We start from the raw sequence: 24,673 nt of genomic DNA on the forward strand, positions 1-24,673 counted from the left end.
CGCGCAGGTGACGTCACCATCTCATGAGCAACGCCCCTTGCCCCTAAGGTAGGTCAAACAGTGTGAGAGCGCACGTAGCAACCAGCCATTACACATGCAACAGATACAACGATATGACCGACTTTTCAGCTGTTAAACTATCACAAGAGGATGTCCAGGCGCCCATTTTACTGGTAGAACTGTGGAACAACATACCAACGTTCAGCTCAAACGATGGATTGAGTTTCGAGGTCTTAGAAAGACTGGAAAACGGGCCGAGTTGATAGGAAGGTAAGTCGTTGTTTTTCTCCTGCTCGGCGTTCATGGCGTCATCAGACGTTTTTTTTCTGTTTGTAGTCACCGTCCAGGAATCGGTATAAATTGTCCGGCCCGCCGAACAATTTAGTCCGGCCCAATGGCCAAATGCATTATCATTATCCAACGGCTGTATCTCCTCGCTGCATCGACCGGTCTGCACCAGATTTGTTGTGAGTCATTGGGGAGCGCTCAGTGGACGGGCAGGGAAAATGCGTGACAGCATCTGCGGTGGGGGGCGGCCGGCGGTGTGCAAACCTCGCCGGTCAGCTGGCCGGCCAGAGCCGCGGCGGTGGCCAATAGGCCGGAGCGGCGCTTGGCTGCGAGGGCCGATCGAGGCCGCTTGCGGCTTTAACATACTTCATATGCGGCCTATCAACGTACCTCGAGTCGCTGTTGCACGTTCCATAACAACAATGTTTAAAAACCATGGTTAGGAGACTTCTTAGACTTAGAAAAAGCGGTAGTTTTACTGAGTAAAACCAAGGGTAACTACAGCGAAAGAGAGGAGGAAAATGCATATTTGCCCCACCTGTACCACGTGATATGACGTCACGTTCTAAAAATAGCTCCTCGCGGTACGCTATTAGCGATGACACTACATGTGGATCAAGCTAGAGTCCACCTCTTTTAAGCATACTAGCTGGGATCCATGTGGGGCCTGCTAAAAGCACTCTTACCCGGGGCATGTGGTAAGTCAGAGGCCCCTGGTAGGGGCCCTCAAAATCAGTCAGAGGCCCACCACACCATCAATTGTCATAAGGCAAAAGCAGGGCTAGGGGCCCTGGTAGTCATAGGGCCTGCTGAAAATATCCTCCACCCCCACCCCTCATCCATTTTCATAAGAGGCCCAAAAGCAGGGCAAGGGCCCTTCCACAACCACATCCACTCTTACCAACGTTCCAGGGTAAGGGTGCTTTCATCAGGGCCCATGGCTGACTAGCAGGAGCAGCTGTGGAGCCCGCTAAAAGCACCCTAAGGGCCTGTGGTTAGTCAGAGGGCCCTGGTAGGAAGTACCCCAACCCTCAAAGGGCCCTTGGTAGCCAAATGTCAGGGGTCCCCACTCCCTCCTTCTTTTCATCAGACACCCTATGAAATAACAATTTATTGTATTGTATAAGTTGAAACAGTTTTGGTCTCAGCTGGCCCGGTCCGTAATCCGTCCTAAAACCATCTGCGGTTGCACTCGCTTCTTGTTACCTCTGATTAAACTCAGCATGTTGAAAGCTAATGTTCCTTCTGACAACAAAGTTGTATAAATGTAGCAACAAATGGTGCTTTTCTCTTTAGACAGAGGAGATGCTTCCTGACGCTCAAGTCAAGCATCAAAAAATAGGAGCATGCATATTGTGTAGGACCAATGATGTCAGACCAATGAAGCTTTGGACCAATAGTGTTCCTACCAAAGTTCAAATCCCTGTCAGCAACACTGCACACCTTCAATCCTTTGACCCTTTGATTTGAAGTATATTTTTTGTTCCAATGCATATCTTAATGTATCTGAAAGCATGTTTCACCGTGCTCTAGTGTTATTGCGTTGGCTTAAAAAGTGTTGTGGTAATTTACTAACCACAACGTTCAAGTCTGGTCTGGTGCAAGTGGATAACTGAATTAACACATCTCTGTATCAGTGACGTGCAGTCAGGGGAGGCAAGTGAGGCCAGGCCTCCCTTATCATCGTGGAAAGAAAGAAAATATATAATAACATAATATGAATTTTGATTCACTCAGTCATTTGTAATAAGTATTTTTTATCTAATTTCCTCATTTTTGATCATATTCTCTTCAAAATCGCAGACTTTTCGCTATTTTTCATATAAATCCTTGGGGGCGCTTGATAGCGAAGCCGGTGAGGCCGCAGCGAGCTTGGCCTCCCCTGGGATTGCGCAATCCCATGTTAACTGCGCTGGCTTCCATTCCGTGAATGCATCTTCCTGTCTCTAGATCATGAATTCAATTTTCAAACAGTTATGAACTGATTTTCCACAATTTAATATATGTGGATTACGAATTGTGTTTTGATCATCAAACTGTGTGCAGATAATAACATGTTTTCGTGCTGCTGAGCGATCATAAAAGCCAAAGAACTCGTTGTAGGTGAGGCCGGCAGTTCCTTGGCCTCTCGGCAGGGGGCGCTCAAGGGGCACCGCTCGTGATCCTAAAACTGTAGAGTGACAGCAAGTTATGAATGTTTTATTAGCGAGTTTTGCTAAACAAGTAAAACACTAAAAAGACTCTAAACATACAGCTGGAACAGGACTGATCAAGGAAGGCTTTCCTCCCTGGCAGGGATCTCCATTGACACTGAGAGACTTTTAAAACTGAAGAAGATAAAGAGAACTTTTACCGGAAAAATTATATTTTTGTTCAGAAAGAGCTCCGCATGGACTTCATTTATAAGTAGAGGTAAGACAGCGATAATTATTCATGTTTTGTTTTCGTAATATAATGTGCGTAATGTGGGTTATAGTTTTTAAATGTGTTACAAAAGAGCATGATGTGAACGTCTGCCTGCTGAGTTTGAAATTACTAAACAATTCTTTAGTGCGGGGGAAAGCCATGTAGATTTGACCGATGCAGTAAAATGCTAACCAACCAATGGGAAGAAGTTGAGCCCTTAAGACACAGCCCCTCCTCATTTGCATAATGAGGCAGAAATCCATACAGAAATGTAAAAAGGACAGGCAGAAATGTAAAAACGAGAGACAGAAATGTAAAAACGAGAAACAGAAATGTAAAAAGGACAGACAGAAATGTAAAAACGAGAAACAGAAATGTAAAAAGGACAGACAGAAATGTAAAAACGGCAAACAGAAATGTAAAAAGGACAGACAGAAATGTAAAAACGAGAAACAGAAATGTAAAAAGGACAGACAGAAATGTAAAAAAGACAAACAGAAATGTAAAAAGGACAGGCAGAAATAAATAGCATCGGAGAAATAAATAGGGCAAAAAAATACAAAGAAAGAACAAAACAGACAAAAATATTATAACATGCACATAAATAAATACTTTAAAAAAATAAGTAATTAATAAATAAAGTGGCTAATTAAAGGAGATATATACATTTTGTCTCACTGTATAATTTATTTTCTACCTACATTTATTTGTTTATTATATTTTTGGTGGCACATAATTGTATGCATATTTATTTATTGAGCATTTATTTATTTCTGTATTTATTTTTAATTATGGAAGACTTGGTCCTCCATAGCTATGGGTAAAATAATACAATTCAGGTTTAAGAGGTGACTTAACAAACAGAAAGTAGCTAAATTTCCAGGAAGCTATCAGTAATAAATCGGGAAATCTAAAGGGGAAATACAGAGCAACACTCTGGGAGTTTTTTAGAACAAGGAGGTTTCGTATATAGAAAAAAGAGAGAGACGTCTCGCAGAACACTACGCGCAAGCTGTCTGTCTGTCTTGTACAACATATTGTATCTGTGGAAATGAGATCATTTTGTTTGAGTGAGTGGGGGAGAGACCATAGACATATATAAAGAGTAACAGTCAATGCGGGGTCTACTCTTATATTATGTCTATGGGAGAGACTGCTTGGATCCGCGGAGGTTGGTGTCTGTGCGCTAATGGGTTTTTGTGTGTAAGTCTGTGTGTGTAGATTTGTGCGTATGACAGAGCTGAGAATAGCAACTGAAGCGTAAGAGAATTACGGTGCATTTGATCAGGATATTAGTGAAAATAAATAGAATTGTGCAGCATGGATATCAATGGGATGACAGATCGATGTATTTGTGGCTTTTTTGGCGCAACAAAGCGTTCTGAGTGCAACCAGCAGTTAGTCGAGGGAAAAAAAAAAAAAAAACAAACAAAAAAAAAAACGGAACTTTAGAAGCGCATCGTTTCGCGGGGGAAACATTTTAGTAACGGACCGGATAGATGATTATCTCGGCTAGTGGGGGAAAATGACTAAAAAAAACGTGAAACGTAATGAGATAAAAGATGACAGGCGAGTGGCGAGATGTTGAACCTTGTTTCTGCGGATGCGCGGCGTCGGACAGCCGGTAAATTGAGCGGTTACGGCGGTGCGGGGCAATTTTGCCAAGTAAACCTCCCCGAAGAGTGACAGAGGCGCGTTGGCCAATAAGCGTGATATTTCAGCAAAATATATTTCGGCAATCTAAACTTTTCAAACATGATCTGTGAACAATACTGTTAAAAGGAAAGACACGTGTGTGTGTTTTGTTCGTCTAATTGTCTTGTTGTATGTGTTATTGGTGTGAAAGCTCTGTTCGTCTTTGGAAAATAATCCAGATTAAAATCCTAGAAAACCACGGTTTCAAAAAGTGTTTATTTGCGCTGAATGTCTGCAGCATTCAAAACAAATGCACTTTGGAGACTTCCATTAAACAGAAAGGTTTAACTAAACGGTTGTCAGAGAAAAATACTTAAGAATTAATAATATAAAAGTTTGTCCAGCCCAAATTAAATTTAAACAAGTAGATATTAACATGACTTAAATAAATATATCTCAGGCTTGTTACAAATGATTGAAACTGGGGATAAAGGTTTTTGTTTTTGTGTTATTTGGGTGCCTAATTATGGAGTACAGTTAACCAGAGCCATGGGGAAAGTATTCAGTTACACTATTAATGCACAAAGCTTGTATTTGACAATGGATTCATGACAGCTGTAAAAATAATAGAGTAGGGTCTTTTTTTAGATTGTAATGTTATAACTTTATTAACTTGGCAAACAGCATATGGGGAGATTATATGGGAGAAGTGGAGCTGGATGGAATATGTGTGGGGGAGACTTTTTACACTGAGCTGAATCGAACCTCAGGGGGACAGTTTGACCTAAAGCAGGACAATAGATATGATAAACAAAACTGACCATGATGTAAACATCTGAATGTGTTGGGCGGAGAATTAACGGTTCCTGGTGACACCCCCAGGAACAACACATTATTACAAACACCCACCAACCTTGCGCGTCATCTGTTACTACACCTACAGCCCCAACATCGCTGAAAACAGCCGAGGATTGGTCACTGATAGTTGATATGTCCCGCCTGCTGCTCAGGGCGCAGCCCTCCACTCTAGAGGCAGACTTGCTGTCTCTGCATTTGACAAACTAAGGGACCGCTCAGGAATATGTGTTTGAGAAAGAGAGTAAATAATAAATGAATAATAAAACTTATATCTGTGTTTAGGAGTTAAAAAAAAAATTTCAGCATGAAATATTTATTTATTCACACATTTGTTTATACATTGTGTAAACATCAGGGCGTAATAATTTGTGATTTTGCTCATTATTGGCTATAGTTTATCAGTTTATGGTACCAGAATGTTGTCATTGCAGTTCTGAAAAGTACCTAAAAAGAAAAGTAGTTTTTGTATAAGCATAATTTTAACTAGTGTGGTTTATTGCAAAAGTGCTTATTAAAATTCCCAAATGAGCTTTTATACTTTCAGAAATAAAAAGATAGAATACGAGATTAATTGAAATTAAAATTTTAATAGTTTAAAAGGCCTATTTTGAATATAATACGCTAGACTTAAATCTGGTTGATCTAAGGAAAGCAGGAATTAGCTCACTAACAACTTCTGCTAATTGTAGGTCTAGGAATCACCAGTTAGCAGAAACAAAAGTTCAAAGTTAAAATGGAACTTAAAGCTGTTTGGTAAAAGTACAACCCGGTTGATTAGATAGATTTTATCAGCCCTACATCTAGTCATGCATTAGTTTTACAGTTATCCTCAGATGGAGTTGCTGGTGTTTAAGAATTTATGAAGAATGTTACTGGTTTAAATCGTTTTACTACAGAAGTTAAACTTTGCAGAGCGACAGAAATCAACAGGAACAAAAAAGGATTTGGAAAAATTAAAGAGCAGATCCCACAGTATTTCTTTAATGTAAACACATTCTCTAAATTAGATAATTTGACTAAAGGCACACATGATTGTGTGCCCTCTTCTGCTGCAAATTGTATTGAAAATGATGCTTGAACGTTCCACATGCCAGATGTAACTTTGTTTTCTTTACTAATTTCTTACTTGGAAGATGGAGTTATAAAACATTCTCCCTTAACACCCCAGCAGTGGTTCTTAATTTGACTGGGACCCACAACAGCGGTGAATTATTCAGAAAAATGATTTTAAAAGTTTTGTCCTCTTCAGTATTACAGCTGATGTAACTAAATCGTTATAGATCTGATTGTGATTATGCTCGCTGGGACAAAACATTTGGTACATAATTTTCCAGTGTGGCTCAGGATGGGGAGAGGAAGAGTAAATAATAATAATAATAAAAAAAGATATTACAAGATCTATTATTTAAATTGCAATTACAGGGAACAAAACAGAAAGTGAGTAAAATAAAAAGTGAACGTGTGATGTTTCAGCAGTTGGATGTTCAACCCTGAAGGTGTCACCTCAGTTTAATTAACTCCAAGGAGGAGGCTTGCCTATTGCCTCCTTTTCTCTATTCTTTATTTATTTACAGGACTGTTGGTTGCTGAACGTGGAAGCAGATGGCTTGGTGGTCAGTGTGGCGTCGAGTATTGAACCCAGGGCGTGATGGATGAGTGTTTGGAGCTGATATGGTGGACATGTTAAAGCACCCATCGACATACAATTGTGATTGTCCTGGACATTGAACACCTGTGGGCTGTTTCACCCCACCAGCAGGTCCACCTGGTATGGAGCAACCAAGTCCTGACATGACCTCACCTCCACAAGGTCAGTACCCCTACAAGGGGATAACTCGTCTGATGACACACCCCTAAACATGGCCAGCTGCATGAGCACTGCAGACTCCGAGCTGTCAGCGGAAAAGACTGCATGAACTTTTGGTGGACACTGGAGCCACGTATGGGCCTCTGAGTTGTGGACTAAGATACTGAGAGAAGAAACAGTGTCTGCCCTTGTGATCTGAGGGGGAGAAAGCATTGCTAGCATCTATGGAGGACTGAGAACAGAGCCTGCTACAACTGGTGTTCTCTCCAGCTATGGAAGATGCAACGTCTGGGTTCCTGCTCTTCTTCCCACCTGACCCGCCACACGTCACTCTACTGCACAGACTGGTATCATGATTCTTTAAGGTAAAACACAGACAGTCATTCTAGGAATATGTATGTGGCACCTGAGCGTTTGGCAGCTGCTACTGCTGAACAATTTATAACGATATATGATGTCGGATGAAACGATTTCACACATTTCTCTTTCTCTCCATGTTGAGCACCAGAAAGAAGTAGGGGCGTGGTTAAACATTCCCTTCAGGCAACTGATTGGGCTCCTACCAGCGTGCAGGTTTGTTGTTTTAAAATATACTGATACCTTTTAAATTATCTGTGATGTAACTAATAAGTTTATTTCAAACATGAGTTTGAAGTGTTACCATGGCCGGGAAAGTACTGATCATCATTAATCAGCAGAAGGTCCACGGAGGTGGGAATCCTTTCATGTGTTCCACTTACATTTAAGGTTAGTAAAGATAAAATAGCAATTTGCCAAGGAACGTGTCTTTCCTGGGCTGTGTTATTTTCCGCAGGAACAACCAATGTGTCCTCCAATAACAAGCAAAGCGTTCTAACAAACCTAAACTACAGCGCGTGGAAGACACATTATAGTTTTGGGACTAAATGGCTGCTGTGACAACTACATGGTGGGTACGTTGATCTCACGCAACCTTTGAGGGACCTCGGGAAAATATCAGGTATGATAAAGTTGAATAAGATTTTGATTTGGATTCAGGATTCGAGGAAATTTTTATTTTCTTTCTTCCTACTTCACCAAAGATTACCCTATGGAGTTGAAATTACTATTATTGACAGCTTCTTATGTAATGATGGGTGTGGAGCAGAACCCGATATTCTGCAGAACAGAGTTATTCCTTTAAACTGGATTTAATGGAAGACAGGTGAACATAAACAGGATCCAAATAGAGGTAAGGCAGACATCCAAACAAGCTGGACGGGAACTGGCAAACAGACTGGGCAGAGTAAACTGAAACAGGTAATCCAAAACAGAATCAAGGTGCCGGGGCTCTTACCAAAACAGAGAGAGTAACCGAGGAGGAACAGGAGCATGGGCATGTGAGTGTGACGGACCAACAAATAACTGAGGAGCAAGTGAGGCTTAAATAAAACAGGCGAACAGAGGGAACTAATTAACCATAGGACGGTGGAAGCAATAACAATGCTGACAGAAGAATAAACCTAAGACTGAGGATAACACAAAGCACAGAACACAGATAAGGACTAATACAAAGACCGGAAAACTTAAAACCATACACAGACTAAACAGGAACCTAAAACAAGATAGAACCTACAAAAGAAATAAAACCAGAGGCAGGAGAGAACAAACTTCACCAAACAATAAACCTAGACAAAAACAGAACGTTACATTTTACTGTTGTTTCTGGAATAAAACTAGTTTGATTCCAAAAGGGGGATGTACATATCAGTAAATGTTAGATAAATAAAAAAACATAAAATAGAAAAACAGGGTGCAGGATTTTTGACATGAGAATGGCATCTATTGAAGAGGAACTGAGAGAGGAACTAGAAAAAGCTGTTCCTGCGTAACAGCGAGTGAGAATGCTAATCTGCAGAATGATTGAGCAGAAGATGCAGAAAACATTGAAATCAGATTTGAAGAATGGAAAATAAATAAATAAATTGAATTAAGAATTTAAAGGATTTGAAGAATTTGAAAAACTTGAAGAAATTAGAAAAAATTTCAAAAAATTTGAAAGAATTTGAAGATTAAGAACATTTAGAAGAATGGGAAGAATTTGAAGGAATTCGAAGCAATTTGCATTGATTCCAATGGGAACAGCCAAAAAAAATCGCACAAAAAGTGAAATATTTTAAAAAGTGTAAAAGTTAACCATAACCATTAGATATAACAGGCATGCCGGGAACGAGCCGAACGTTTTGACACCAAGACTGTTGAAATTGGATGAAGTATGCGGGCGTAGTTAGACGTCGACGTAATAATAATAATAATAAAGAAAAACAGGAAAACAATAAGTGAGAAGGCTGTATAGCATTCTCACTGATTAATTACAAGAAGAGTGTAGGTGGAGCAGAGCTGCTTCAGATGTGCGTTAGAGTAGAACAGGTGCTGTAAAACGACCTCATGGTGTTTCCTCCAGGATTAAAACAGGAACTTTTTCTGAAGCACCCGGAGTAGGACATCTGGGGTTATAGAGGTTACAGCAATGTCATGTGTAAAGTAGTGTGTGTGCGATGTGTGGTCATTTTAATCCAAGGAAGATTTGGACATCGTTATAGGAAAAAATGTACTTTGATTTCAAACCACAATTAACTAACTTTTGATTCCACAGACACGGTGATTCACATCCGAGGTTTAAAAGTGTTTGTGTGTGCGTGCGTGAATTCTTTTACAGGATGACCAGAGGCCTGTGAAAGGAGAGAACAGAGAAACTATGATAAAATGTCTCATTAACTATTACATTTCTAACAATAGGTTTCCTGACAGGATGAAGATGGAACAATAAAAGGTGGTAAGGATTAATTAGTATCTGAAAAATAATTGGCTGAAATCTGTGCACAGACTAAATTGATATGGGGTAAAGTTTTGTTTCTTGTTGGAGTGTTCAGTTAATTTCATTACAGGATGCACTCTCTGACTGGAAGGAGTTTTTCGGGGTTGCGACGTCAACCTCCCAGGATTCACAGGTAGCACACGAAATTTGACATCTAAAGATTGTTGTGTAGTTTCAGATTATATTGGAGATTCCTAAGGAATGTGAAGGAGGGTCCACAACCCCCAGACCTCGGCTGAGTGCGCGCTAAGGTCAACGAAGGACAGAGGTGAGGGTTGTGATTTAGGGTGCTCTGACCAGAGTGCGGAGCCGTGAGGTCCCACCACAGGGTGCCAAAGGAAACACCAAGACCAGCGCAGAACCAGAGTGGGAAAGTCATGAAAAGAAAGTGGTCAGAACCAAGGTGGACCAGCCCGTACCAGATGGTGGAACGCACTTCGCACGCAGTCAGGCTCAAAGGAAAAGGCGACACCTGGTATCATTGGAGTCAGTGTGCAGCCACTGAGGAACCCCAGTGCTCTCAAACATCAGGTGCGCCAGGATTTACAGGATAACACCACAACGCCGTGAAAGGGAGCATACCGGTGAATCCTCTACTCTCCAAGGGACATAATAATGCCCGTAGAGAGATTCAGTGAGCTTAAGCTCACTCACAAAAATTGCGCAAAGGAGACAAAGCAGAAGAACAAAGAAGAAGAGGCGGAAGAAGTGGGCAGTAAGCTGCTCTCCTGCTCCAGAAAAAAAAAGAAAGAAAAAAAGCATAAAACAGAAGAGGCAGAAGAAGTAGTTTTTACCTGACCACATGGTGTTGTAGCAACTCTTACACTCAGAGAGAAGAAGAAAACCAAAAAGAGACTCAGAGAACTAAAAAAAAAAAATATTTGTTTTTATATATGTATTTTTGCATTTCTTGTTGAAATTTGTGTGTTTCTCCACAGGTGTTTTTCCACAGGGGTACTAAAATAGCATTAACCAAACCCCCTAAGGGTTGTGTTGCAGGCAAATGGCTATATCTGGATTATACTAATATTGTGGTGACCATAGGCAGTAATAAAAGCATTAGAAGGATTGCGCACGCTCTCAGAAACTATGCACGAGTACTCCGGAATCTCTAACCCATTCGAGGGGTGGATGACTGGTGAGTTTGGCAAGTGGAAAAGTCTGATCATCTCTTTTTATATCACTTGCAGCATTTGTAGCAATATTGATTACATGCGATTGTTGTTGCACGCAATGCATTTGCTCATTGACGGTCTGCCTCATATCCTCCACCATTGAGAAACAGAACCACAGAGTTATGATGCCTTTGTTAGTCACAGTACCTGAGGAGGAGAACGAGGACACTGGGTTTGAGCTGATGCATGTATAAGATTTAACCAGAAGTATTACTGTTTTTGGGAAAATATGTGTTTTTCTTTTATTACTTATTACCATTACAATATAATCAAGTATTTACCAAAGGTGTCATAACAAACCAGGAAATTTAGGGTTTTCTACTGCAATAGTTTATGGGTGAACTCTTAAAAGAGTTCAAAAGGGGGAATTGTGGAATGTATTAACTTTGATTCATTTTTTAGTACACATTTATGAAGGTATAACATGCTTTTATTGTGCAATATATTTGCTTTGAGGCCTGTCTGTTTATCAGAAGAAGAGAATGTGAATAGGTTCTGTGTATGAGTATCAAGAGAACTTTCAAGGCCAGTCCGAGGCAGTGGGAAAGAACAGAAACTCCGGTTCACATGCAGCTGGAGAAAATAATGAGGGAAGATAGTTATTAGGGAGTAAGATAGCGATAGGATGTGTGCGTCATTCATTGTGTGACTTTGTATAATCTATGTTCTAACTTTAATAAAAACCAGCCTGAGCGGGAGAGATACGAGAGTTGTTGCCCGGAATCGGCAGGTGTACCATCTCTCCCCTTTGCAAAGGTGAAACTGAAATTCTGCGTCCATGGCTGAGTTATTATTTTAAAGTCCTGCACAACAAATCAACGAACCCGGGGAAGCAGACGGCTTCAACAGTTCTGGTCCGGTTTGCTGAAATGTCAGTGCAGCAACTCAGAATGGTACTTAATGGTTTGTGTGGGCCCTAGGTGCTTCAATGCATGCCTGACAATGTTGGGGGGATGCTCCTTAGGAGATGATAGATGGTGTACTGGGGTATCACCCCCCCCCCCCCCCCCGATCCAAACCAATACATCAGTGAGCTCCGGGACAATTGGTGGTGCAACCTGGTGGCGTCAGATGGACCTAAAGATGATGTACCAGAGATATTCTGTTGGATTTAGGTTAGAAGTATTGAGGCCGGTCAGTGGTATCAATTCATTTATCATCCAGGAACTGCCTGTACACTCTTGCCACATTAGGCCAGGCTTTAGACCTCCACCTGAAAAACCATTCCTCTTTTTGGGTTTTAATGTCATTAACACCAGAACAGCTGATCGCTGACTAACTACTGAAATCACCACATCAGTAATCTACACATTTAATTGACTTGATATGACTGAAACTCTAATTAAAAAGTGTTAATGTCTTCTGTTTTTATTTTTTTTTAGCAGGGTATAGTTTTCAGTTCTTTCATTTTACCATAGAAAATAAATGCAGCACAAAAAATCCAAAAGAACCCAACAGGCCTGTGATTTTTATGCGTAGGTCTTAAAGGTTTAAATCCAGTCAGACATTTGCATTCTTTGTTTGTTTTTAGACCCGGGGGGTATGAAAAAAAAAAAAAAAAAAAAACCCTGTCATAGTTGATTTTCTTAAGTGATAAAAATCAGTGACTGTATTGGTGTGTGAGTGATGGGTAACGGCTGTCTGTATGTGTGTGTGTGCTGGTGGGGGCTAACTGTCTGACACCTGCAGCTCTTCATACTCAAAATGCAAATCCAGGCTCACCCCACCCACACCGGGACCCCTCCTTTGATCCCAGAGATCTGGGGTTACCGGCCAACGACTTTAACCAATCTAGATCAGATTTAGATTATAGCCCAAGGCTGACGACATAAAACAGCATCAACATGTTGCTGAGAAAATAATACCGGCTAAATTTCCCTCTGATATTATTTCCAGATCTTGTCAGTTGATATAGCTGGTAACTCTACCTTGCTTTGAGTCGGTAAAAATAACATGTTTTTAAATCCTTTAATAAAGACAAGTGATTAAATTGCAAATACTAGCTTATATGATTCTATGTAGACACAAATACAAACCCAGTGGATATGATTATGCTTTCACAACTTTACTCCAACTTTAAGTTAAAAAAAATCCTTCATGTGTAGAAAAGGGTGGTGACTCAGAACAAACATGACAAAAAATAAATACATTTTTAAGTCATTTAACTAAGCAAAGTATTAAAGCTCCATGTATCAAGTTGCAGGTGCTGAACTCCTAATCAGCTCTGGGGCCACAGTCCTGAAGCCCAGCCTGACCACTGACCCCTCTGCTGGGAGCTACTTAAGAATGTCTCTCTGTGGGGAACAAGTAAAGTAATGAATTAATTGTTATTGTTGTGTGGGAAGTGAGGGAGGACAAGCACCTGTTTTATTGGGTACCACATTTACTCTCTGGGGAGACTGGAGACGCTCCTGGCTATTACCCAGCCCTATAGCGGTGAGGCCGGTAGGTGAGGCCGGCAGTTCCTTGGCCTCTCGGTAGGGGGCGCTCAAGGGGCGCCGCTCGTGATCCTAAAACTGTAGAGTGACAGCAAGTTTTTTTTTTTTTTTTTTTTTTTTTTTTTTTTTTTTTTTAAGCAAATCCAAAATACAATTTTCAAAATATCAGATAAGTACAATTAAACATATGGCAGCCATAACAGATTTTTTTTGAAAGACAAAAAATAAAATAAACTTAAACAGTCTCATTAAAGTTAAATCAAAAGTAAAAAGAAAATAAAACAAATAACACAGGGGTTTAGCTAAAGTATACTGTTATCAAATCTGAAAACTTTAAGGCTTTGTTACTTTCCAGTAATTTGATTGAAGCATACAAATTCTTTACATCATTTTGGAATGCTTGAAAATTTGGAGAAATTTTAAAAAATTTGCATTTGTGAATAAAGAATTTTCCAATAATGAATATAGTATTACACAGAAATTCTACCCTTTTATCTTGAAAAGTAATGCCAAATTTAACTCCTTTATATTCAAAATTAGGAATCGCATTTTTCGTTGATAACCAATCATGAATCTTGTCCCACAAAGACTTAACCACACAACAACTGTAAAAAAGATGTTCTTGTGTTTCCAAATCTTTCTGACAAAAATTACATACATCAACATCAAATTTAAATCTTAAGCTTAAGAACTCTGCACAGGGATAAATATTATTTATAGTTTTAAAATTAACTTCTTTCATCTTGGGTAACACAGGAAATGAGAAAAATCTGGTTCTAATCTTAATCACATCCATCTCTGAAAATTCATTTAAAGATAAATTCTTTTTAACTGGGAGAGGGAAAATTTCGTTGTTTATATGTTCTCTCATCATTTTGTTACTGAATTTGAGATATGTGAAATCGTATTTACCTATAAGAAGAGAGGGAAAGATCGGAGTTACATCAGAATATTGAATCATTCCTTTGACCAAGTTTATCATGGTTGCTGGAATTGCCTTGATCACAGATAGAAACCACTGAGCTATATTATACACTGGAGTGCTAATCACCGTCTGTTTGAACGAGTCGCTTTGAAGCCACCAGCCGCCATATTGGTACTCCCTATTTCCCCCCAGTAACTAGGGAATATGTGCGCTACAGCATCGAATAACGAGGATTTTCTCATGTTCAGGGGGGGCTTAAGACTTTTAAAATGTCAAATGCCATATACTTTTATGTTATGTTGTAAAAATATCAAGTACTGAGAAAGTCATGTGCTGAAATATTTAGCATTTTATTCATTTAAATATATATGTTTAACATTTATAAATATATAAATAACAATATACAAAAACATATTTTTACATATGTGTATACATATATATACATATATACATATACACATACTTATATATACATATATATATATTTAATATGAATAACATGTAAAATATTTCAGCACATAATTTCCTAGTAGTTTATAGTGTTAGTACATCCACTGACTGTAGAATTACCCGTGAAACGTTTTCACACAGCCAGAAAACTGCTTGTTGTTGCAATTGAATCCTATGGGATTCTGTGAGAGTAGGGAGGAGCAAGATGGCGGCCAGTGACTTCAGTTTTTCGGCAAAATCAGCACTCCAGTGTATTATATAGCTCAGTGATAGAAACTGTCTCTGTGGGCAATCTAAATTACATTTTCTTTTAAATTCTGTGTAATCTAGAATATTACCTCTTGTATCCATTAGATGTACTATGGCCCAAATTCCTTTTTCATCCCAATCCTTGTAGTATAGAGATTTTCTCTTATATAGAATATATTTGTTGTTCCAAATAATCATATTATGTGGTGTAAAGTTGTGCTTGTATAGCATTTTCCAATACTTAAGAACTTGTGTGTGGTAGTCTGATAATTTAATTGGTAATTTTGCAGGATCAAAGTCACATTTTAAGAGAAATTTTATTCCACCAATTTTTTGAAATAGTTGTGATGGGAAACTAAACCATAAACTTTTTTCATTCTTAATAAAAGTCTGCAGCCATTTTAATTTTATTACGGCATTCATTACTTCAAAATCAATAATGTTTAATCCTCCTTTTTCAACAGATTTTACTATGTCGTTCTTTCTGATCAGATGTTGTCTATTATTCCAAATGAAATTGTAATGAATTTGATTAATTTTTTTTATTGTAGAATTTGATATATTTAAGGAATATGCCGGATAAACTAATCTGGCTATTCCTTCCATTTTTGTCAACAATATTCTACCAAAAATTGAAATGTTCCTTTGGAGCCAGCTGTTAAATATTTGTTGATTTTTTTGTAGGATGGGTTGAATATTTATTTTTTAATTTTCAGTGTGGTCCTTGTTAATCATTAAACCTAAATATTTTACTTCATTTTTTGCTTTGATATTATGAATTAAAGTGGATCGATTATTTTGAATAGTTAAAATTTCACATTTTTCCATGTTAAGCTTTAAGCCTGAAGCTTTTGAGAAGAACGAAACTGCTTCTAAAGCCTCAGGTATTTGGTCAGCATTTTTTAAAAACAATGCTGTATCATCTGCTAACAATTTTTGTACCGAGGAAATTTAGTGGACTTATCTTGCTGTTATTTTTAATGTATAATGCTAATAATTCTGTTCCTATTATGAAAAGTAGCGGGCTAATCGGGTCTCCTTGTTGTATACCTCTTTTTACATCAAATCTCTTTGTAGTTCCTGACTGAAGTAGAACCGAGCTTGTTATATCTTTATATAATGTAGAAACAATGTTTATAAATTTTTTCCCAAAGCCAAATTGTTGTAACGACTGTAAAATGAAAGGGTGCTCTATTTTATCAAAGGCTTTAAGGAAATCTAAGAACAAAATGATACCTTCATCTTCTATAAAATGTTTGTAATCCATCAGATCCAAAACTAGGCGGATGTTATTGTGTATTAATCGACCTTGTAGGAAGCCAGATTGATTTTCACTGATGATTGTGTTTATTCCACTTTTAAGTCTATTAGCCAGGACATGTGTAAGGATCTTATAATCTATATTTAATAAAGTAATTGGTCTTAGGTTTTCAATAATTGTTTTGTCTTTGTTTGGTTTAGGTATTAATATAATCAAGCCTTGCTTCATTGTAGTTAATAATGTGTTGTTTTGTATGCATTCATTCAGTACTTCATACAGTAATTCTCTTATATCCAACCAGAAGAACTGATAAAAATATGTAGTTAAACCATCTTGTCCTGGTGATTTACCCAAAGCCATTTTCTTTACCGCTGCATCTAGTTCCTCTATTTTTAAATCAGTATCACAAGTCTTTTTAAAATCCAAATCTATCTGTTTAATAAATGGTTTGACTGTTTTAAAGAAGTTGTCAGAATGAGTAACTGAAAATTCTGAAGAGTATAGATTCTGATAGTATGTGAATATTTCGTAAGATATTTCTTTTGATGTTGTTACAAATCTATTTCCAATATTTAGAGACGTAATTATATTTTTCTTTTGTCGGGTTTTTTCTAATATCCTAAAATATGAACTATTTTTTTCTCCTTCTTCAATCCATTTGGCTTTTGATCGAATAAATGCACCACGTGCTCTGTCTGTTGATAGAATTCATCCAATTTTGATTGTAATTCGATATATTTCTTTTTTTCCGCTTCTGTTGACAAGGAGTTTTTGCAGCAGTTATTAATATCTTGGCTCAATTTTCTTTCCTGTTCTTTTTGTTTCTTACTTTTTTCTTTACCATAATTAATAGAATATTCTCTCAGTTTGTATTTAAAAAATTCCCATTTATTTCCTTTGCTGGTAATTTCTCTATTTGTTTTAACATCAGATAAAATCTTTTTAACCATATTACAGTACTGATCATCTTTTAATAAATTTGCATTAAATTTCCAATATTTTTGTCTGCATGTAATATCTTTTTTAGACACTAGAGTGATACTGACAACTGAATGGTCAGTTGCTGGGGCAGCAGAAATACTAGTCTGTGAGGTATAGTTTAAAATTTCCTGAGTTACTAACCAGAAATCAATTCTTGACATACAAGAGCCATTAGGCTTAAACCATGAAAACTGTTTTAGCGTGGGGTTAAACTGTCTCCAAATATCAATAAGAGAATTGTTTTTGCAAAATTTTGTAATTGTTTGATTAAATTTGTGGTCGAGATATTTTGTAGGGAATCTATCATACCATTCATCAGGAACACAATTGTAATCACCTCCTATTAAAATACAATCCGTTGTATATTTTAATTTAAGATTCTTAATAACCTCAGAAATTCTTTCTAATAATAGTTTGTTTTTAGCTTCTCCACTATATCCATAAACATTTAGTAGAATAAATGGAAGACCATCAATATTCAATACCGCAGCAATCCAGTGACCTTCTGAGTCTTTTTTAGTTTCCAAAACATTTCCTGGGCAGTTGTTCATGCAAATGGCCACACCTGCAGATTTGTTAGTTCCATGGCTGAATAAGATTGTGTCGCCCCATTGATTTCTCCAAAAAGCTGTGTCTTCTTCACTGGAATGAGTTTCTTGTAGAAAAACACATTGTGCCTTTAGTCCTTTGCAAAATAAAAAGATAGCTTTTCTTTTGGTGTTATCCTTGAGTCCCCTTGTGTTTAATGAAACAAACGAACATTTATAACTGAAATTGTTCATAGAACTTAATCAAACAGTTTAATATAAATAGGCTAGTGTAACTTGCCTTAATAAAAGTCTAGAAATCTAGAGAAAGGAAAATAGAAAATATATATTGGACCCTCTTATTAAACTTTTTGTGCGTCGTCATTGTGAAATTCTCCTGCTGGTATCTTGAGACATTTTATGCAAATATTTGCACATCCTCAATAAAGCCGAGCGGTCCCCGAAAGTAGGCTCTTTTCTTCTGGTCCCGCGCCTCCTTGATTTTTGGCCACAGCTTCTCTCTAGCAGCTTTGTCCTCCTTCGTTAAATCTTCAGCAAATCTGATACCGGCCTGTTTGCACACATCACAGTCTTTGGAGAGCCTCCATATCTGATTTCTACATTCTTTTTTCACAAACTGGATGATCACTTGCCTTGAGTGATTTCGCTCTTTTTTCCCCAGACGGTGGACGGAGTCCACCATGTCATCCACATTCCAAGCCACTCCTGGAGCAATCCTGGAGAGAAGTGAGATTACCACTGCTCTGGTATCTTCATTTTCTTTTTCTCTCAATCCTTTCACTCGAAGATTCCATCTTCTTTTATATCTTTCTTGTTCCTCACATCTCAACTTGACTGCTTTCACTTCTTCCTTCAGCATGTCAACTTGTTTTTCGAGCTCAGCCGTTCGTTTCTGGGAATCAGCTACTTCTTCACGCAGAAAAGCCATCTGACTAGAATTTTCCTCCATTTTTTTATTAAGTTCTTCCATTTTTCTTTCTTGTATGTCGAATCTGTCTGCCAACTTATTAACAGCTTCTAAAATCTTGCTGTTGGTAGCAACTTCTTCCTGCAGTTCTCTGTCTTCTGCGGCTTTATTTTTCTTTGTAGCTGCCATCTTGTCAGGAGTGGATGTTGGCTCACCACGCTTGTTCATGTCGAGCTTCTCTTTTCTTGCTAGTGTGTAGTTATGATCTGATTCGGCCATAAACAGTAACGAGTAACCCGGTTTTCACATCCAGCAAGGACTCCGGATTTATATTCTTCTTTTTTTTCGGCAGACTTCACACTAAACTGCGTTTTTTACTTACTTTTGAGGGACCGAACTAAGAGCTCCAAAAAAACGTTGCTGCTCACAGCGCCATCTTACCGGAAGTCCTAGAGTGACAGCAAATTATGGATGTTTTATTAGCGAGTTTTGCTAAACAAGTAAAGCACTAAAAAGACTCTAAACATACAGCTGGAACGGGACTGATCAAGGAAGGCTTTCCTCCCTGGCAGTGAGCTCCATTGACACTGAGAGACTTTTAAATCTGAAGAAGATAAAGAGAACTTTTACCGGAAAATTATAATATTTTTGTTCAGAAAGAGCTCCGCATGGACTTCATTTGTAAGTAGAGGTAAGACAGCGATAAACAGAACTCATAAACTGTTACCAATCAGATGACAAATAATTTAGTTTTATTTTTTTCATCAAAGAATCAATATTTTTCCATGTCTCTTGGTGAATTGATTTGGCTCAGTCAGTCTCCTTCAGCACTTTGCAATGAGTCTACTCTGTAGAGTGTATATATTTGTAAATCTGACTCTGGTGACGTCAGTGCCTCACCAGCATACCACAAAAATGGCAGAACAGGATAGATTTAAGGAGATTTGCTTTCAGATGGAGCTCAGAACAGGGTTAAAATGAGGGAATGGGGGGTGCAATTAGTAAGGAATTCTGACCAAGGCATTGCAGTTCCACTTTATATGGACCACAACTCATTGATGCAGCTAAAAAGCATGATGTGGCCCCTTTAATAAAAGTGTACCATAAGTCTAGCCGGCTTACTAAACTAATGATCACATTATGACCAATGAATGAGTGAATTGAAAGAGCAGGAACATTGTTGAAAAATTAACAACATTAAACTCCTCTTATCTCTGTGAGCTTCTGCAATGTGATAACAACAAGCAGTTTTCACACTTCTCAAATGATGTATAAAGAAAAACAGTTGCTTTTATAGCACACAATCCTTATTTTGATGATTACGTCTCTATAGTGCTAAAGTGCAAATTCAGTATTCAGTTTTTGAACTGCTGCAGTTTTTTGGTGAAAATGGCGGGAGGTGGGAGGATGAATTATAAGGCATTCTCCCTCGTCCACTTGTGTGAAAAAATACATTAGGTATTCTTGGATCACAGGAGATGTTTTATTTTGAAGTGTAACTCCCCCCGATTTAAGGGCATAACACCACAACCAGACACTTTTGGGAAAAGAAACACCACCAAAGCGGTAGATTCAAAGAGAGAGATGGGGGTTTTAAGCAGTGCTGAGTACTGCGAAAGTCCGGACGAAGGAAAACTGTGTTTCATTTCCAACATGAGACCCACAACTGAGAGGAGGTCCTCAATATTACACAGTGGTGCTCCAGGAAAAACCGCATCCAGAACACCAGCAAGACCAAGGAGTTCATCGTGGACTACAGGAGGTCCAGGAAGACTGAACACGCTCCTCTCTTAATATACGGGGAGGTGGTGGAGCGTGTGTTGAAGGTCCAACAACAGCTCTTCTTTCTCAGGCAACTGAAACGCATTGGACTTTCTGCTCATAAGCCTTTATAGAGCCAGGAGTGAAAGCACTGAGCATGACAGTGTGGGATGGGAGCTGCACTGCATTAAATGCGGGTGGTGTAGCTGATTAATTGATCAATTATTGAATAAAAGGCTCCTTTTTGTTGCAGTTAATTTTTGGCCCTGTGTTTATTTCACTGCGTCATTATGCTGAAAAAAAAAATCCCGGTGAGGACCCTGGTAGTGTCTTGCCTAAAGACACTAAGACGGTCAGACGAGGTATTGAACCGACAACCTGCCAGCTGCAGGAAACGCCCCCTAATTCCCTCCTCCCACTCTAACAAACTACCGTCTAAATGCAGCTGTTGGTTTTACATGTAAAGTTTGTGGCACTTCAATGCAAAATTTGGAGAAACCGTAGGTGGTATGAAAATAGTGTCTTCAATTTTAAAACAATATGATGGATTTCTCTAAAAACAGAAAATTAAACTGTGTTTCTACATGAAAGTATGACAACATAGTAAAGCCTAAAAAATAGTGAATTTTAATTTCTATGTTTTTAATGGGGCATAAAATTGTATTATATCTCTAATTGTTGCTATGGGAGGCCCCAACAATTGTGTTTTTAAAAATGTACACAAATACACTTAAAATGTTTATTTTTGAACAGCTGCTAGGTAATTATGCGTCTGCATGATGCCAAAATGATTTCATTCAAATATCAGCACTTAAGATATCCCTTAACAGACATTTGAAAACCCACTTTCCATATATTACGGCGATAGAGAAGTACTTGCTTAAATTTATCACGGTTTTTGAGATACTTTGCTCAGTAAGTGTGAAGATGTTTTCCTGCATTTGGAAAAAACAAAAGGTATGAACCTGATTCTTTGTGTAATCTGCTGATTTGACTTAATGCACTAAGATGATTTCCACTCAATTTGATCGTAATTTAGTTTGACTTGTTGCTACTAATTTGTGAAAAGGTACCATTATCAAACTTAAATATCTGTTTTTACAACATTTTAACAGAAAAATAAAATGTGGTCTATTAAATATAAGGTCTCTCCCTCCAAAGACTTTGTTAGTTAATGAATTAATTTCTGATAATCAGATTGATTTGTTTTGTCTCACAGAAACCTGGCTACAAGAGGACTACGTTAGTATAAATGAGTCAACCCCCTCCAGTTATTCAAATTTCCACATTCCCAGATCTGTGGGAAGAGGAGGAGGAGTGGCAACTATCTTTCAGTCTGATTTATTAATTAGTCCCAGGCCAACTAATAATTACAGTTCTTTTGAACATTTAACCCTCAGTTTCCCTCATCCAAACTGCAAAGCAATAAAACCTCTTCTGTTTGTTGTTTTGTATCGTCCACCAGGCCCTTACACTCAGTTTTTGGATGAGTTGTCAGATTTCTTATCTGATTTGGTGTTAAATACTGATAAGGTTATTATAGTGGGTGATTTTAACATCCATGTTGACACTGAATGTGATAACCTTAGTGTAGCCTTTAAAACTATCCTAGATTCAATTGGTTTTGCTCAAAATGTGCATAAACCGACGCACTCTCGGCTCCATACTTTAGACCTTGTGCTGACATATGGCATTGATTGTGAAGAATTAACAGTATTTCCTCACAACCCTGTCCTGTCTGATCATTTTTTAATAACATTTGAGTTTAATCTAACTGAATTCTCCACCCCCAAAAGAGGGTTCCATTATAGTAGATTTTTATCGGATAATGCTGTATCAAAACTTAAAGAGTCTGTCCCCTTCTTAATATCCTCAGTATTGCAGAAATGCCCTGTAGATGGCAGCATTGCTGTTTCTTCCCATTCACAAATCGATACCTTTGCTAACAATGTGACTTCCTCATTGCGTTCTGCATTAGACAATGTAGCTCCCTTGAAAAAGAAGGTGATTATTCACAGGAAGCTGGCTCCTTGGTTTAATTCAGAGCTGCGTTCCTTGAAGCGCAATGTTAGGAAATTGGAGAGAAAATGGCGCTCTACACACCAAGAGGAATCCTACTTAATCTGGAGGGACAGACTATTGTTGTATAACAAGACCCTCTGCAGAGTTAGAGCAGCATATTTTTCATCATTAATTGAAGAGAATAAAAATAATCCTAGATTTCTCTTTAGTACAGTTGCCAAATTTACCCAGAGCCACAGCTCTGTTGATCCATCCATTCCCTTAGCTCTCAGTAGTAATGATTTTATGGGATTCTTCATAAATAAAATTGATGCCATTAAAAATAAAATAATTGGCATCCTCCCAAACATGATTACCTCGTCCTCAGTAAGTGAGGCAGCATTGGAGGAATCTTTAGAATCTGCGCAGTGTTTGAACTATTTAAAAGCAGTAGAGCTTTCTGAGCTATCTAAAATTTTAGCTTCATCTAAACCTTCTACCTGTATGTTAGACCCAATCCCAACCAAGTTGTTTAAGGACATATTCCCTTTGATCAGTGGCACTATTTTAGACATGATTAATCTATCCTTAGTAAATGGATATGTACCACAGGTTTTGAAAGTAGCTGTTATTAAACCTTTACTTAAGAAACCTTCTCTTGATCAAGATGAGTTAGTAAATTACAGACCTATATCTAATCTTCTTTTCTTATCTAAAATTCTTGAGAAAGTAGTTGCTAATCAACTTTGTGAACATTTACAAAGTAATGACCTACTTGAGGAGTTTCAGTCAGGCTTCAGAGCTCATCATAGCACTGAAACAGCTCTGGTGAAGGTCACTAATGATATTCTCATGGCCTCAGATAATGGACTTGTGTCTATACTTGTCCTGTTAGATCTCAGTGCTGCGTTTGATACAGTTGATCACAATATTCTCCTACAAAGACTTGAACATACTGTAGGGATTAAGGGGAAAGCATTAGGCTGGTTTAAATCTTATCTGTCAGACAGATTCCAATTTGTTCATGTTAATAATAAATCTTCCTCAAACTCTAGGGTCACTTGTGGAGTACCACAGGGTTCAGTCCTTGGACCAATTCTATTTACTATATATATGCTTCCGATAGGCAAAATTATCAGACAGCATGGGATTAATTTCCACTGTTATGCTGATGATACTCAGCTATATTTATCCATAAATCCTGATGAATCCAATCAATTACTTCGACTGCAGTCATGTCTTGATGACATCAAAAGCTGGATGACTTTAAATTTCCTGCATCTAAATTCTGACAAGACCGAAGTTTTAATCTTTGGGCCAGAGTCCTCAAAAAATAAACTTCTTAACCAATCACTTAATCTGGGTGGCATTAAACTGGCCTCTGGTAATAAAGTAAAAAATCTTGGTGTTATTTTTGACCAAGACATGTCATTTAAATCCCATATTAAACAGGTTTCCAGAGTTTCCTTTTTTCACCTCCGGAATATCGCCAAAATTAGAAACATTCTGTCCAGGAGTGATGCTGAAAAACTGGTCCATGCATTTGTTACTTCAAGGCTGGACTATTGTAATTCTTTACTATCAGGAATTCCACAAAATGCAGTTCAAAGCCTTCAGCTGATCCAAAATGCTGCAGCAAGAGTTCTGATGAAAATCAACAAGAGGGATCATATTTCTCCAATTTTAGCTTCCCTTCATTGGCTTCCTGTTAAATCAAGAATAGAATTTAAAATTCTTCTTCTAACGTATAAAGCCCTTCATAATCAAGCTCCATCATATATCAGAGCTCTGATTACCCCGTATGTTCCTAACAGAGCACTTCGCTCTCAGACCGCAGGTCTGCTGGTGGTTCCTAGAGTCTCTAAAAGTAGAATGGGAGGCAGATCCTTTAGCTATCAGGCTCCTCTCCTGTGGAACCAACTCCCAGTTTTGGTCCGTGAGGCAGACACCCTGTCTACTTTTAAGACTAGGCTTAAAACTTTTCTTTTTGACAAAAATTATAACTAGTGACTCATGTTACTCTCAGCCACCTTTATAGTTTTACTGCTATAGGCTTAGGTTACTGGAGTATATCAGGATCTAATTTTCTCACTATATTGAGTTCTACTGTTCTTCAATTATGCATTATGTGTTGTCATTTCTGCTTT

The 24,673-nt window shown here is 38.2% G+C and overlaps 1 protein-coding gene and 1 long non-coding RNA gene across 4 annotated transcripts in view; both read left to right on the forward strand.

The window, feature by feature from the left end:
* LOC118564202 overlaps positions 1–24,673 on the forward strand; it is a 45,783-nt gene that overhangs the window by 12,489 nt on the left and 8,621 nt on the right. Inside the window, exon 1 of one of the 2 annotated variants that reach the window (XM_036141592.1) lies at positions 20,932–21,482. The exons of the other annotated variant lie outside the window; for it this stretch is intronic. Within the exon in view, the coding sequence (XP_035997485.1) occupies positions 21,453–21,482 (30 nt within the window). The 5' untranslated portion in view covers positions 20,932–21,452. Of the gene's footprint in view, positions 1–20,931; positions 21,483–24,673 lie in introns of those variants that run through there. 2 annotated transcript variants of the gene reach the window in all.
* LOC118564208 lies at positions 7,041–10,708 on the forward strand. Of its 2 annotated transcripts, none has more exons than XR_004931718.1 (2): positions 7,041–7,567; positions 9,901–10,708. It is a non-coding gene; the product is annotated as an uncharacterized LOC118564208 (long non-coding RNA). The 2 variants fall into 2 exon arrangements; XR_004931719.1 differs by lacking the exon at positions 9,901–10,708 and adding an exon at positions 7,643–8,734.

This window comes from Fundulus heteroclitus, chromosome 9, assembly GCF_011125445.2.
Source record: "Fundulus heteroclitus isolate FHET01 chromosome 9, MU-UCD_Fhet_4.1, whole genome shotgun sequence".
Lineage (NCBI taxonomy): Eukaryota > Metazoa > Chordata > Actinopteri > Cyprinodontiformes > Fundulidae > Fundulus > Fundulus heteroclitus.